The 15,947-nt window shown below is 38.9% G+C and overlaps 1 protein-coding gene across 1 annotated transcript in view; it reads left to right on the top strand.

The window, feature by feature from the left end:
* Positions 1-15,947, top strand: part of LOC126753763 (uncharacterized) — a 53,886-nt gene that overhangs the window by 8,699 nt on the left and 29,240 nt on the right. The window contains exons 2-5 of the mRNA XM_050465431.1: positions 12,066-12,240; positions 12,298-12,415; positions 12,480-13,303; positions 13,376-13,920. Of these exons, the coding sequence (XP_050321388.1) occupies positions 12,066-12,240; positions 12,298-12,415; positions 12,480-13,303; positions 13,376-13,920 (1,662 nt within the window). The remainder of the gene's footprint in view (positions 1-12,065; positions 12,241-12,297; positions 12,416-12,479; positions 13,304-13,375; positions 13,921-15,947) is intronic.

Genomic DNA, 15,947 nt, shown 5'->3' with positions numbered 1-15,947 from the left:
CGGAAATTGCCTACAATGTGTACGCAGCGCAGATACAGCACGACAGCCGTTTAAGTCGGTTTACTTGAATTAATTAATTTTCCTAATTGCACATCGTAAAACTGTTTGTGGCAGCAGTCGTTTTGACCAAAACGAGTGGAACACACCAATTCCACACAAACCACGAAATTCGATTCCGACCGAAAAATTATTTATTGCTGTCCAGCGCGGATATATGAGTACATAAGTGCGCGCTTGCTTTTGCGACGAGTTTCGCAAAGTTTATTGCCTGCCACACATTGAAGATCAGCATTTTAATTAACAGCAGCTCAGCATTCCTTGGCGATTTTTTATGCTCTACATACCGGTTGATTGCTGCCGGTTGCTCCCTGCCTGCCGTCTGCCGCCTGTCGATCGCCGGCAGCGTGTCTGTGGGTCAGCGGTACATGTTACGATGTTGTCGAGGAAGTGCATAGCTGACATGAGGATATTGTTTCCAAACCGCTTTGCTTCGATTAGGCGAAATTATCAAGACGATTAAGCTCTTTAAGAGCATGGGAAAGTGGGCGAACGGAAGATTGTGTGTATTTGAAGCAGGACATTTATTTCACAAAGTTGACACAAATATGACTATGATTTTGTGAACTAAAAACAAATTACCTTTGGCATATGGGAACATATACTGAATATACATTTAGGGCTTTTTTTCTCAAAGAGACATTACTTTCTTCGAGGTTGGTCTTTTTAATAGCTGTTACTTGATTTATACTCATTTTAGTTTATCATTTTGTATTGAACTGACTCACTCCGGAACAACGTTTGCAAATTGAGTATATTTATTACCAAAATAATGGTTCGACTCATGCAAGACATCGCAGTGAGTTCAATATTCGGTCAACATAATCGCACATGCATCTATTTCGCAGTACGTTTCTTCGATTGGATGATATGCATTCTCAGACAGAGTATCGAAGAAGACCCAAATCAGTCCAGCCGCCAACGTCCGCAATAATTGTAGCTGTGTCGACCCACTTTTTGGAAGTTTTTTCCGAAGGATCTGGGTTTGCGAGCTTACAAAATCCAACTCGTGCAAGAGTTGAAGCCGAGCGAGCCATCAATCGCGTTTAACGTTCGGTGAATGGGTCCAAAAAAGCTGGTCATACATCCAGATTTCCACTAGAGAATGTTGCTCAGCGACGAAGCTCACTTTTGGTACGTTAACAAACAAAATTGTCATGTTTGGAGTGATGATAAACTAACAATCATGGTCGAAGCGTCTTTAAATCTTCAAAAAAAAAAAAACACTCTTTGGTGTGATCTATAGGCGGAGGGAGTCAATGTTTCATGTTTCTTCAAAATTGGGATTTTTTTATTTACATTCTATTGGGAACGCTATAGAATCATACGATAAAACAATGTAGCAATAATTTTATTGAAGGAAACTTTTATTAAGCGAATGGGTCTGTTTCGTGGCCTCCAAGACCATGCTTTTATGTGAAGTCATTTATGGCTCAAGACTATTAATATCTTGTAAGAGAATATTTGGCGCTAATTGCTGCAAGAAGTGTCGAAAATTGGGCCTTCGGTTGGAATAATCGAACGCTTGCAACCTTTAATGATTCAACATTAAATTATTTGAAAATAATATCTGGAAATTTGAGTTTATTGGAGATAGTTTTTGATTCAGTGTAATTGGCTCCCAAAATTCCAAACGAGTATTTCCATAAACACTGTTTTCCAAGGCCATAAAGAAAATTTATCCAAAAAAGCTGAACAGAACTACTTGCAGTTTTGACACGATTTTCCTAGATATATTTGTCAAGTAATAATCGAACTAATAATATTTTTGATAAAAATTTTAGCTTGGCCTGCAGAAACCTGTCTTTTTTTTAATGCAAACCGATAATTTTAGATAATTTAAGTACAAAATCTTCTATACGGCCAGACGTCATTCTTCGGAGATACTTCTGGAAATCGGCTACGGCTCAAAGGGTTTAAAATATCAAAATCGGTCAACTATTATAAAAGTAAAAACCATAACTCCAGCGTATCAGTTTTCCAGCTAATCATTCTACGATTGATCAACTCCACTAAATTACACACATTATTAAAAAAGCTTTTGAGGAAAAAAGTATGTTCCACCGTGTTTTTGAGCGTTGCAAAAGCGTTCGATAAAGTTTGTTACAAAGGACTGATTTTGAAACTGAAACTTAGATACAGAATTATGACATTAAAAAATTGTATTTATCAGATCGCTAATTCCGCGTTATTCTATTATTGGGGAAATAAAAGCAGGAGTTCCACAAGGTAACGTGTTGGGCCCTCTTCTTTATATTCTATTCACGCATGACCTGTCAGTAGACTGCTATTATACAACAGCCACATTGAGTCTCCAAAAAGCTGTAAATAAAGTTCTACAATGGGCAAAGAAATGTGAGATAAAACAAACTAGCAACAAGATACAACACTTACCAATCTTCATAGACGGTACACGAATGCTGTACTGTAACTCCGCTAAATACTTAATAATGACGCTTTACTCTAAGCTGATTGGTAACAAATCAGTGTTTTCCATCGAAAATACGTTACTTATCTACAAACAAATACTCGGATCGATATGGAGCTATGGGGCGCAACTCTACATCCCCAGAGTAATCAAATAATAAGAGTGTCATCCAACAATTTCAAAACAAAGTACTAAGACTAATTGTCAATCGCCTCGGCATTGTAGATTCGCTGATATAGAGCGTGATCTAGGCGTAAACTCGGTTAACGCAGAAATATTAAAAATTACAGCAGCGCATAATGCACGATTTCTACAGCCTTGTTACGAAGAAGTAGTCTTGTTAACTTCTACAGATGGACCACCAAGACGCCTCAAATGCCTTAAGGCCAGCAATATTTCAAAGTAGCCAATACACTCATAGTAGTTTTGTAGTAAATCATTTTCAACTTGCTTGATAGATTTGTAATTTTGAGATTTATTTACATATCGTTGTTCAATTCTAAACAGAGTTGTATGGATTAAAATATTTCTATTTCAACAGCAACAGCCGAAGCAGGAAGAGCACGCTAAGCACTCGCCAAGCTAAATCATTCTCGTAACAGATGCGCACCGCCCAAAAAACACACGTAACGGTAATCCGTTTTATGTCACACCACAAAATACCAACAGATGTGTTAACACAAAGGCGGCAGCAAATAAATTAAATGGCAATATATTTGCATTGCACACGCGTAAAGTTCATTCAAATGCATTTCGCACGGGATTAAGACTTTTTTTCGACCGCCTGACAGGTTGTCATTTGGCGTTTAGCCGTTGATCTGTGTAAGCGCATACATAATCACCGAAGTGGATTTTTCACACTCACTCGCATGCTGCCGCTCTCACTCGCGTTTACCACTTTCCTCTTGAATCGAGAGTTTGCCGGGCGGCTGTTGGGTCGCGGCGCTAACGTAATCACCAGTTGGTGGCGGTGTTAATTATGTCATGATATCAGTTGGAATATACATACTTATGTATGGTATATACATAGATATGCTTAGATGCATTTACAGTTATATAAGTTTGCATATACTATATATATGTATGTTAACATGCCACTTGGTAGGAACGCTGTATGTAGACTGGTATGTGGTGTCATTGGTTAGAAGCAGTCACACTAAATCTAATGCCAAATATTATATGAGTTCAGGTAGTGTAATCTGATACGACAAGTGTGTACCAATAATACATTATAACTAGTATTATGGTGTAATTGCTGGATAAAAGAAAGTCATGATTCACCAGCAGTAATCAAGATATAATAAAACTTCTAACGTGAAATAAGAGAAAAGCATATTCAAATTTATTTCAAGAAATCATGGATCATTTGAGCTCACTAATGTATGGGGTTGTTTAGATACGGTTAGGAATACTCTATTCCATTACAAAGAGTTCCAGATGTATTAAGAGGATGAGATTTTTGTTTTTAATATCAAAGACAAGACTTAGAGTTTAGACATACAAATAAAAACTCTTCCATAAATCAATAACACATTTAATGTATGTATGTTAATTTACAGTCCCTATAGGTGACTAATAGTCTATAGAAAGGGGCATTCTAATATACTTAGCAAGCTCCCGTTTCTACCCAATACCACAAATTTTCAAAATTCTATAGAATTAAACTAAAATGCGGTACCTAAAAAAAACGGGTGAGGTGAACAGGGCCAAACGGTTGCATATCTATACGAATGGCTCCAAAGTAGATAATCGAGTTAGCCGAGTGTCTTTATAGTAAAATTAGATATCAGAATAGTTATCCAAGTACCAAACAATTGCAGTGTCTTCCAAGCGGAGATGACAGCAATTATTGAAAGTCTTCTGGTTCTCACAAGGAATGTGCTCCCTTTAAGGAATATATTTATGCATATGTACAGGCAGTTACGTGGCTTTGAAATCAATAAAGCTTCGTAAGGCTTCATTGAAGATAGTAAAATAATATCTTGATCTTTTAATGCAGCTAACATCATATTTCATGACAAACCTGCATTAGGTTCCAGGACACAGGGATATCCGTAGCAAATGTGAAGCTGTTGAACTAGTCAAAGCAGGCACTATACTAAAACTAAATTCTGACAAGGAGAGAATATATATGCTACTGGCTACTTGCAAATATCTAATAGACAAACATGTTATAAGTATAGCCGAGTCTCAGTTGAGACAATCCCTAAGTTGCCCAACAAACAGACAAAACTGGCATGAATGGAATATGAGCCGCGCACCCACCGACCATTACAATTCAAAAGGGGTGACGTAAGAAGTCTAGTCGGAGCCAACAGCCAACAGATCACTGTTTTATTGGCAGACATGCCAGCAAACTGGGTATACCACAAGTATACAACGCTTTTGTAGGAGCTTACATGCGGTGGAAAAAAAGAGACTAAGAGCATCAGGGTCGCCCCGTAATGAAAACGGTGATCCTAAGGATTAGTTTATTAGCCGGCTTTATTTTGCAAAATACTAATATACAATTTTGGTCGCCAAAATTTCCTCTTAGCTGTATCCTTCGCGCAAGATGCGACTGGGCAATGGGGGTCGCTGCTTACAATGTCAAGATATCAAACTGGCTCCTATCAGAGTCCTTACATTTTGCAAGCAAGCGTCTCCTAGCTAAGGCTGACGTATTTTCCCAATCATCCCCTTATGTTGGATAACTTTATATGCAACCTCAGAAGTAGGGGAATGGGTAAAACAACGGCCATTGATACTTACTACTTGGTGGTAGGTATAAAACGCTAAGGGTAGAGACCACTAAATCAAAAACTCAACAGGGAGGATAATAAAGGAACGAAGCGGACTAGGACATCAAATCAGTTGTTGAAGGCAGACGATGTTGCTACCACCGGCGGGCACAGCAATCTTATGAGCTGTGTTGCCAGTGGCCCCATCTACACTGCAACGGGTTGGAGTAGATGTAGTGCAACTTTCAAACCAGCTTTACAGCGCACGGCTGCCACAGTCCATGAAGACTCGGATCAAGAAAGCGCTGTAAAAATTAACGCAGAAAAGGAAGAAGAATAATCTTTCTATAGCTAAACTTTTCTCCGTTATATAGTTCACGCTTATCAAATACTAGGAAGGATTACGTTACTTTCCATTTCGCTGTGATAAACTCGCAAGCTTTTCTTATTCATTATTTACGAAACTCGGGAGTGCGTAATCCACTTATTATTTAATTTAGAGGCAGCAAAAATTTATCAAATTACTAAGGCGATCTCTCAGACTAAATAAGATATAGTAGGAAGACAAAGCAGAATAAGATGAAAATGAAGAGACGAAATGTTTGCTAATAAGCAACCTTTTACTTATACACTTACTTAACTGGTAAGGCAATAATACTGGCGTGCAACAATTGTAACTGTATCTCCCATATACACACACATTTTGTGAGCATAAGCATACCTTCACTACTCCACTTTCCAGTGTTGCAACATACTAGTGCAATAAAAGATCGAACAAAGAAATAGTACTCGCAACACAGTATTGCGTAAGTTTCCTGCAACTTGTAATTAAAACCCAGCAAAACACACACACACACACTTGCATTGCGCATGGCATTCCTTTTCGTGCTTCGTCAACTTGCCTACAGCCGTTTCGAAAGATCTATTTCATATTCCTCATTGTGCTCTAATGAAATTTAATGCTGCACGCAAGTGTGTGCGCCTCTAAGCTGAGCAGATGTAATGCGAATGCATTATTCATACATACAATTATATATATATTCATCTGTATATATGTACGGTACATGTACTGATGTATGTGGCTTGGCTAACGCGGAATTCCTAAGAAATGCATTTGAGCCGCTGCTGTGCTTTGTAATCGAAACCCTTCAACTAAATTTTTACAGGTGAATAGCAAATAAGGCGAAATAGCAGACAAAGTTACTTTGGCAAAAATAGTATAGTATGTGTAGAGCTTAAAAATATATGTGTGACTGGATTTGGTTACGTTTGGGGTATGAATATTTGTTACTTATCGTATTACGGTAGCTCTTATATCCGGAAGACTGCCAGAGGACTAATGCTAGATCTCACGTAAATATGTAAATGCAGTATCCAGTGAGTCAAAAACAGTCGAGGTAACTATGGTCTCTTGAGGACAATTAGTGCAAAGAAAAATATCGGCAATCGATTATTGATTATCAGTTATTGTCCTGCAACTGTTCAATACTTATATGAACATTCTTTTTTATCGCACTTGCTGTTATGTTGTACCTTTTATAGCTATTTTCATCAGATATGTAAAAAGCCAAAAAGAACAGGTCGTGACTGGAAAATTTACTAGCCTTCCAGGAACTAAAAATCTGTGGAATTATAATGTGAATATCGACATGGCGTATGATTAACATAATGCTTCTCAATGTCTGTTCAGAATGTCCTCAAATAACCTTACTTCGTATACAACTGCAAATTAGTCGGTTGCGGTGAGATATCTTTCAAGGCTCTCAATGAGCTAATTTAAAAGAAAGCGGTCAGCTTAGCTGAAAAAGCTTAGAAATTTCATGAAATTTGCGAAGTACTTGACTAGTGATTTGTAGAGGCTCGCTTGGTGCATAGTAATGGCTTAATTGCTTAACTATGCGCGATTGCGGTCTTTGAGTTATGAATTTATATAAACTTGTGTTTAAGAGGTTAAATACTTTTAGAATCCAGAAAAAGCGAGTTTACCTGAATTTTTTCTGAGAAAACTTTTAAATTTATTGATCCTGAAATATCTACACAAATTATGGTATCCTTTGGCTGTATTTTAAGACTTAGTTTTCGTAGAAATATTTATTTGGAAAGCAACTACAGCTGATTCCCGGGAGTTCTTCTTAAAAAAGACGTTTTGTGGTGGCCACTATATCGCTGAGCTGGATCTACTACTTAAAATTAAAAAACCAAACAGACTTCGTGAAATTATTATTAAATCTAGTAAAACTTTTTTTTGTGTGCTTTTGCCATTTTGTGGTCGTAATAATCGTTCACCTGTCGTCGAATTGTTGAAGATTTCGAGTTTACATTTTCTTTACATAATATTTAAGTCGATCTTAAGTTTAACTGAATTAATTAAATTGTAAAATATATATAATACTAAATTAAGTAAATTGTGATATATAGTACAAATCTTATATTTCAAATGCCCTTATGTATTTAAGGGACAAATTGCAATTTTAGCATCAAAGTGAATCTTAGATATAATAACATTTGCTTATTGTCACACGACAGATTGTAAATAAAATGAAATAATAAAAAAAAATATATATATTTAAGTGCCAAAAACACAAAGAACCGCTCGAACTATTGAAAATATTGCTGCCGTCCAAGCAAGTATTGCTGAAGACCGCAATATGCCGCTTTCATAACGTTCTCAAGAATTAAGACCCTGGCGGGTTCTGGAAAATATTTGCGCTTGCATCCGTGTAAAATTATTCTCAGTCAGGAACTGAAGCCATTGGACCACGTAAACGATGTAAAATTACTGATTTTGTCTGGGAACAACTTGAAAACGAAAACAATTTTTTTTAAGAAAATCATCTTCTCCGTTGAGGCTCTCTTTCAGCTGAGATGTGCGGTAAACAAACAAAAACTGTGGATTTTGTGCGAAACAAGTGACAAATATTTATAGTAACAATAAAAAATTTTGCTTTTCGGTGCATTTTGCAAAAAACAGTCTATTTTCCAAAATTTTTTTTTATATAAAAAATGAAATATATTCTTAGAATTTTTAATTGTTGCAAACATTACTCTATTAACAAAAAAATTCGGAAATTTTTTGAAAAAAATATTTTAAACTCTGCCATGTGCCTACGTTGGCAGGATAACTCCTTATCTGATCATCTAAAGTAAAAATAAATATATTTTAGTTAAAAACTTAACTTAGTTCTAAAAACGGATAAAAAAAATACTGAAAATTGGATTTTTATTTCAGATAGGTGTAATAAAAGGAAAAAAAAAAATTTTTGTTCAAGTCTTTAAAAATTGTATCTCAAAGACATGTGTAAAATGTCATGAAGATGGGTTGAGTAGTTGTCCAAAAATCTTGTCAACCGACTTCAAAAACATAGTTTCGAGAAAAACGCGTTTAAAGACGGCGCCTTTAGCCCAGCTAACCTCGAGCGCCCAAGTCCTCAAGGCGGTATCTCCGAAAATATTATTCGGATCAATTTGATTTTTTTTAATTCTAGAATAGGTGTTATAGAATGTAATAAGACAATAAAAAATGTGTGATTTTTTAAAATCCGTAAACCCATGTAACCACTTAAGCAAGAAAATCTTCCTCATCGCCAGTTACCTTGTTCAAAGGTGCTACAGGATGCCGATCTTCAGGAACAATAGAATCCACAATTTTTCAATGCTAACCACCAATTACACTGGTTAATAAAAAAATTCGTTTTTGGGTTTCTGTTTTCATGTTCAAGTTCTGATTCTAGATATTGAAAAACGGTGGAATTTTTTTTTAACTCTTAAAGTTTGCTTTCGTTTGAAAGGAATGGGCCTGATTTGTCCATACGAACATAAAATATAAACGACAGAAATTAAACTTAAAAAAAATAGTCTTCTCCTATTTTTGGTATAGGAGGAGCCGAAATTTAGCATTTAGAAGTCAGACCCAAAAGTCCTGTCGACCGGTGTTATCAAAATTAAATTCTGTAATGCCATGCAATCTTTTTTTCAAATTCCTATAACGGTCACCGACACCTACAACAACAACAAAGTCGTCGCAGACATTTTCATGCAATTAGCAGCGAAATAACACAAAACGCCTTAAATACTTTGCATCAATGGATTATTAACCTCAGCTTCTCACCACAGCGCAGCAACAATAACAAACTGCAGTTGATGACAGCGAAAAGTCAAGCAACGGCAGGTCGTCGCTCAGTCTGGGCTCGCAATGCAAATTGCAACAATAACAACAAGAACTCACTTGCACACTCGTAAACAATTTAGTGAAGAATGTTGAGATGCGCGCCGACCAGTGCTGCAACGGCGTGTGGGGCAGGCGGTGACGTCGCCACACTAATTGAGCACCCACAAGCAGCAGCCGACTGCGACTAAACGTGGACTCTGACTCTATAATATACGGACATATGTTATGGCTTGTAGTGCAACATGTGGGGGCGTGGTGGTGGGAGCGCTGTTGGTGATGCTTATTTAAGCGGGAGTAGCGTTGATTGTGTTGAATTAATAAAAGCAGGAAATTTCAATGCAGACACATGAATGACATGACTGGACGGACAAAATGGTACTTCAAAAATACTTCACAACTTATTTGGGGCCGCAGACCTTTTTTTATTGCAGATGAAATATGTTTATTGAGCATTTCGCTTGCTGCTGGCATATTCTTTAAACTTTTGCAGCAAATGCAAAGACATTTAAATTTGTTGGTGAGTTATTGGAAAATTGTTTTTAAAAATGTGTGACGATGGCCGTGTATAATGGCTGACAGTCTGAAAGCAAAGTTGCTCGGAGTGTCAAAAAACAACCCAAAATATCATCTGTCTCTAACGCCAAGGAGTCGAAGGAAGCTGACATTGTAGAAGTCCACCTACAGCCTTTTCGGAGCTTCCTGGTTTTATTTGATTTTAAAGTGTAAACACCACCAAACAAGTCAAAATTATCGAAGAAAACATTGCAAGACGTTTCTTCTTCTTCTACTTCTCTATTAGCGTGGATACTGCTTACGCGATTATAACCGAATTAACTTCTTCTTTTCGCTATTTGGCGCCAACTCGAGATACCATGTGCAGTCAGGTTCTTCTCCACTTGATCTCTCCAACGAAGTGGAGGTCTTCCTCTGCTTTAACTGGCGGAAACTGAATGGAAAATCTTCAAAGCTGGAGTACAGCTGCTGTCTCTTGATTCACTGAACTACATTGATGTCGGCTTATATCTCGTACAGCTCATCGTTTCATCGACTGCAGTACTCGCGGTCGCCAATGCAAAAAGGATCATAAATCTTCCGCAAAACCTCTCCCTAGAACACTTCTAAGTCCGACTCATCAGATTATGCCATTGGCCACGCCTCCGCAACGTAAAGTAGAACGGAAATGACAAGGATATGATGCTCGTCGAGAGAGGACTTTACTTTTCACTTGCCTACTTAGTTCAAAGTAGCGCCTGATAGCTGATATTGTTATTGGTGTCGATGCTGCTTCCGAGAGAATGTTCGGCGTACGTCAGCAGCTGTTCACTTCAGCAATAGATTGAAGAAATCACATAATAGGAAGTGTTCTTGTCTTCCCGATCTTGATGAAGGTGTTGCTCAATGTCAGCTTACTCAGCCGTGATAGCTTTGCGGGGATACCAAGTTCCGATACACTGGCATATAGGCATTACCTTTTCGTGCTGTCAAAGGCGGCTTTAAAATCGACGAAGAAGTGGAATGTGTCGATCTTCCTTCCACGGATCTTTTGATTTGGCACATGGTGAAACTCTGGTCCATTGGATATTTTCCAGGTCTGAAGTCACATTGATAAGGTCCAATCAGTTTTATGACGGTGGGCTTCAGTCTTTCACATACTGCGCTCGATAAGATTGGACGGTAGTTGGTGAAAACGGTGACCACGTTTTTGTTGATAGGGAAGAGTATTTCTGCCGTGACTAGGGATTTCTATTTTGTAATTTTTATCGCAAAGTCCAAATTCAATAGTCTTCGATTTGTATAAATTAAGGACCATCCTAGGCAGCTAAAATATAAAAAATTAAATATTGTCAGTGCTGCTAAGCTCAATTTGATTGGTGGCTATTGCTTTATCAGGTTAACAACCCAAAGTGTTCTGCTTTAGTGGTTGAGGAATGATTATTGAACAACATGTAAAAAGAGTTGCTACATTCTGCTAGGAATTCATACCTCAACCTCATTGAACCTCGTGCTTAGGTGGAGGCGAAGTTTTGAAAGCGCAAAGTTAATAATATAAATGTGGTTATGGCTGCCTTCAGGAAATATGGGCAAATATACCTCCTGAACTTACATACTATTTTGCGCATTCTATGAATAAATATTCCCAATCAAGATATAGGACAAAAAGCGTAAACCGTTCCCTCGAAGGTCGGTTCTAAGCTATAACAATAACAAAAACAAAGAGACATACTTACAATATATGAATATTCTTTTAAGAATATTAAAATGTTAATTTATGCAAACTGTAGACTTTTTTGTTTTTCAAAATGGAGTCATTTTGAATTTTAAATTTTTTTGAGAAAATTAAATTTTTAAAAATATATTTCAATTACATTAGGATAATTAACAAAAGGCCTTTTACTCACTTTCGTGGTAACGCAACAACTTTAATAGTTTTCGAGATAATACACTTCAATATCACACCATCTTCCTTTACAATTTTTTTTTGGTTCACTGTGTATGTGAAAGTTATGCTATATAAATTTAAACATATGTACATATATAAGCGTATCTAGTTATAAGCTGTATCACAGTAAGAATTGTTTTATTACCGTACATTTACTTTTCAGACTGACTGTGCAGTGTTACTTGAGTTATCATGCGACCACTGCATACTTTTAGGCACTTCAAATAAAGAAACATATTTTCTACTCCACAGAATGTCACAAAGACGCGCACGATACGCTTCTGCTGCGCGGGTTATGAAGGCAACATCTCGATCAACGACACAGTTTGCAAGCCGGTCTGTCGCGGCGGTTGTGGGCGCGGCTATTGCCAGACGCCGGATGTGTGCAGCTGTGAGCCGGGCTACACTGGCACGCATTGCACGCAAAGTGAGTGAAATATTTTACCTTACTGGTGTGCCTTTTGTTACATGCTTGCTTTTACAGGGTGTGACCACGATCACTGGGGCGATGAGTGCAAACAAAAGTGCAAATGCCAAAATGGCGCTGTGTGCGATAATAAATCTGGTATCTGTCACTGTACCACTGGCTGGACGGGCGAATTGTAAGCCATAATTCATTGCAGAAAATTTTTTGAATGTTATTGATATGTATTTTCTTCTGCACAGTTGCGAGCTGCCTTGCCCGACCGGCACGTATGGCGTCATGTGTCACAAGGAGTGCGACTGCGCCGACAAGCGCTGCCATCCGCAAACGGGCGCCTGTGGCGATGCGCTGACCCCAGTGATGCCCAATGTCACGCATGTCATGATACAAACACTCAACTCCACCATCGCCAATATAACGCACAAGCTCGATCGCATAGCGAATAAAATAGTGACCATAGCCACCAGCACTATTGTGCCGCCACAACTCACCGTCGCGCCCGAGGTAATCGTCATCAAGCAAGAGGATCAGCATACGCCCAAAATAATTGTACATCAACCCGGCTTGAGCGGTGGCTTGCTGAGCGACTTACACACCGCCGGCGGCAAGACACCAGAGGTGATACACGTAATCACAGCAGCAGGTGCCGACTGGCCGACGCACGCGAACGGTTCCTTGATGGGCGCAGCGCAAGACGCCAAACTGAGTTTGGCTGGCATCGGTGGTGTGGTTGAGTCGCCGGCGCACACTTTAGCGCCCACACCCACTGCTGCCGAACATGATGCTAATCTGCTAAGTACGCTGCTTGTGCTGCTGCTCATTATTGTTGTTGCGATCGGTATTAGTTGGCTCTATATATATCGGCGCTATCACTGGCAAAAGCAGCGTGTCGAGGCGGCGTTAGCGGCGCGCAATGCCAGTTTTGGTGGACCGTCCGCAGAGCTGGGCGGTGGCAGTGGCAGCGCGGTGGACGCCACAGCTATGTCTGGCGTGGGCGGCAAGAGTTTCCTAAAACCGTTGCCTGATTTGCCGGCCTTCACACAAATGGTGCGCAACAAAATCGAGGGTATGTAAGTGTCCTGATCCGAAATGTGATTTGTGGGCAGCAAAATTAATTTTGATTTTTCTTTTTCTGCAGCAGGACCCGAATTCTATGATGCGCCCAGCAACAACTCGTCTGTCAACACGTCCGCTTATGATTACGCGCGCAAACTCTCACTTTATTCGATTGTGTCGCCCAAGTCGCGCAAAGGCAGCCCAGACTCGCATCTCTACGATGAGATACGCTATCCGGCAGCTTATCAGCAACAACAACAACAGCAACACAACTTTAATACTCAACACAGACAAAGACATCATAGCCAACAACAACAACATCCACAACATAATCATCCACAATTCTCCAACCATCAACAACAACAACAGCAGCAACATCACATTCACAGCACTAACGCTCTTGACCAAGCGAATTTGCCGACACACGCGCATCTGCTTCAGAAACCCATGCAACACGCACAAATCTCAGCTTTCATTGCCCAACAGCCTTTGACCGCCACGACCCTACAACAACAGCAACATCACATTGCTCACCTGATTATACCACCGCAAAATGCTAATTTCCTGCAAGTGCCTTCAGCGTCCGCGACCAATGTGAACGCCACCAACAACAGCGCCACACGCAAAGTGGCTCTCATTTAATATTTGATCGATGCGAGCGTCGTATCTTCTTGCAATTGGGAGAGAAGCAATGTAATTGCACCAAATATTTTTATAAACAGTATCATTATGCCATTTTCACTATATTTTTTAGAATATATTTTTTTTAATACACATACATTTGTATTTTGTTACATATAATAAATGAAAGATATTCATTTTTAAAGTAAAATTTCTTATTAATCGCATTACAGCCATCTATATTTAAAAGCTTTATACAAATGTACACTTGTGTGAATGAATATTGCAGTGAAAATTTCAAGCATTGTGATAATAATGAAAACCCTCATCGAAACTCTTCCCGCGCTGCAGGCGGCGCTACGAACAAATGGTTTCCTCATGATGAAAAGAAAAATGTTGGCACATATTAAAACGTCCTGCTTCTGGGTAAGCAGTTACAGTTGTTGGGCTATACCCAACTCCTATTATTGCGTCCTGGAAACGTGAATGTCCGATGCCTAAATGGAGCAGGTGCTGATGCCCAGAAGTTGTGGAGGGAAAAGTTCTCCAGCCTGATGAGCGGCAGTTAAAGTGTAAAATCTGGAGATGGTGAATTCTATATTCCAATCAATGACGATGAAATAGATGCTCCATTGCTCGACTATGATGAGGTCCGAATAGCAATTACCCGTCTGAAGAATAACAAAGCGGCAGGGCTGATGTATTACCGGCCGAGCTATTAAAATACGGCGACGAAGAACTGTCAAGATGTAGAATATGGTCGGATGAAAGTATGGCCGATGATTGGAACCTAAGTGTACCCTGCCCAATCTACAAAGAAATTACGTTGCGTAATCCTCCTTATTTTCGTATCGTTTTATCGAACGTAGTGTATGAAAGACTAAAACCCGCGGTATACAAACAGATTGGCCCTTATCGGTGTGGTTATGGCCTGGAGAATCAACAACTGACCAGATATTCACCATGGGCGAAATTTTGGAAAGGGCCCGTGAAAGAGGATCGACACATACCTCCTCTTTGACGATTTTAAAGCCGTCTTTGAAAGCACGAAAAGGTACTGCTGAATCGAGATTAAGATGAAATATTTTCTGTCATCAAACCAACAGTTTTCGCACTCGAGACTTGGCTCCCTCGTCATTGTTGACAGTCATAACAACGAAGTCGTAGATAATTTCGTCTATCTTAGAACCAGTACACCAAAAGTAATCGAAATCCAACTCGGAATAACTCTTGCCAACAGTTGCTACGTTGGACTGTGTAGATAATTGAGTCCAAAAACTAAACTCTATAAGTCACTCATTATTCCCGTCCTGCTATATGGTGCAGAGGCATGGACGATGACAACATCTGATGAGTTGACGTTTCGAAAGCAAGGCTTAGCGGAAGATTTATGGGCATTTGCGCATTGGCACTGGCGAGACCTCCATTCCGTTGGAGAGATCAGGTGAAGAAGAACTTGGCTTCACTTGGGATCTCGAATTGGCGACAACTAGCAAAAAAAAGAAGCGACTAGCACGCTATTGTTAGCTCGGCTATAAACGCTGTGTGTTTGATTCATTCTCCTTTCTGGTTTGACCAAACGAATTTAGCTGGTTTTATTTTTTTTTAGCTTCAGTAGTAAGCCCATCGTAACATTGTAATGCGTCCTGATACTACATTGTAATATGAATTATATATATTGCTATATCAGTTGTTTATGCATTCTTAGGACACACCATTTAATTTGTTCTTATATAACTTCTAAGTTTGCTTCTAATATTATATATGCATATGCGGTCTTGAAAAGTTTTTATCAGCCGAAAGGCCTACTTTCAAGCGAAAATATTGTAAGTAAGAAAACAATAAGCTGATGTGTATATATTCAGTAGCGATAAATAAACAAGCCGACCGTAGTGGGCAGGCACTTTCACGATTGTTTGACATTGAAAAATAATTTTTTGCTCATTCAAATGCCGATAAAGAACTGTAGAACCTTTTCTCATTACAAAAAAAATTATGTGAGTGATCCCTCTTGGCACATTGAATTAATGTTT

The sequence above is a fragment of the Bactrocera neohumeralis genome, chromosome 3 (assembly GCF_024586455.1).
Source record: "Bactrocera neohumeralis isolate Rockhampton chromosome 3, APGP_CSIRO_Bneo_wtdbg2-racon-allhic-juicebox.fasta_v2, whole genome shotgun sequence".
NCBI lineage: Eukaryota > Metazoa > Arthropoda > Insecta > Diptera > Tephritidae > Bactrocera > Bactrocera neohumeralis.
The sequence above is the reverse complement of the archived record's forward strand: the minus strand, read 5'-3'. Positions and strand labels throughout refer to the sequence as shown.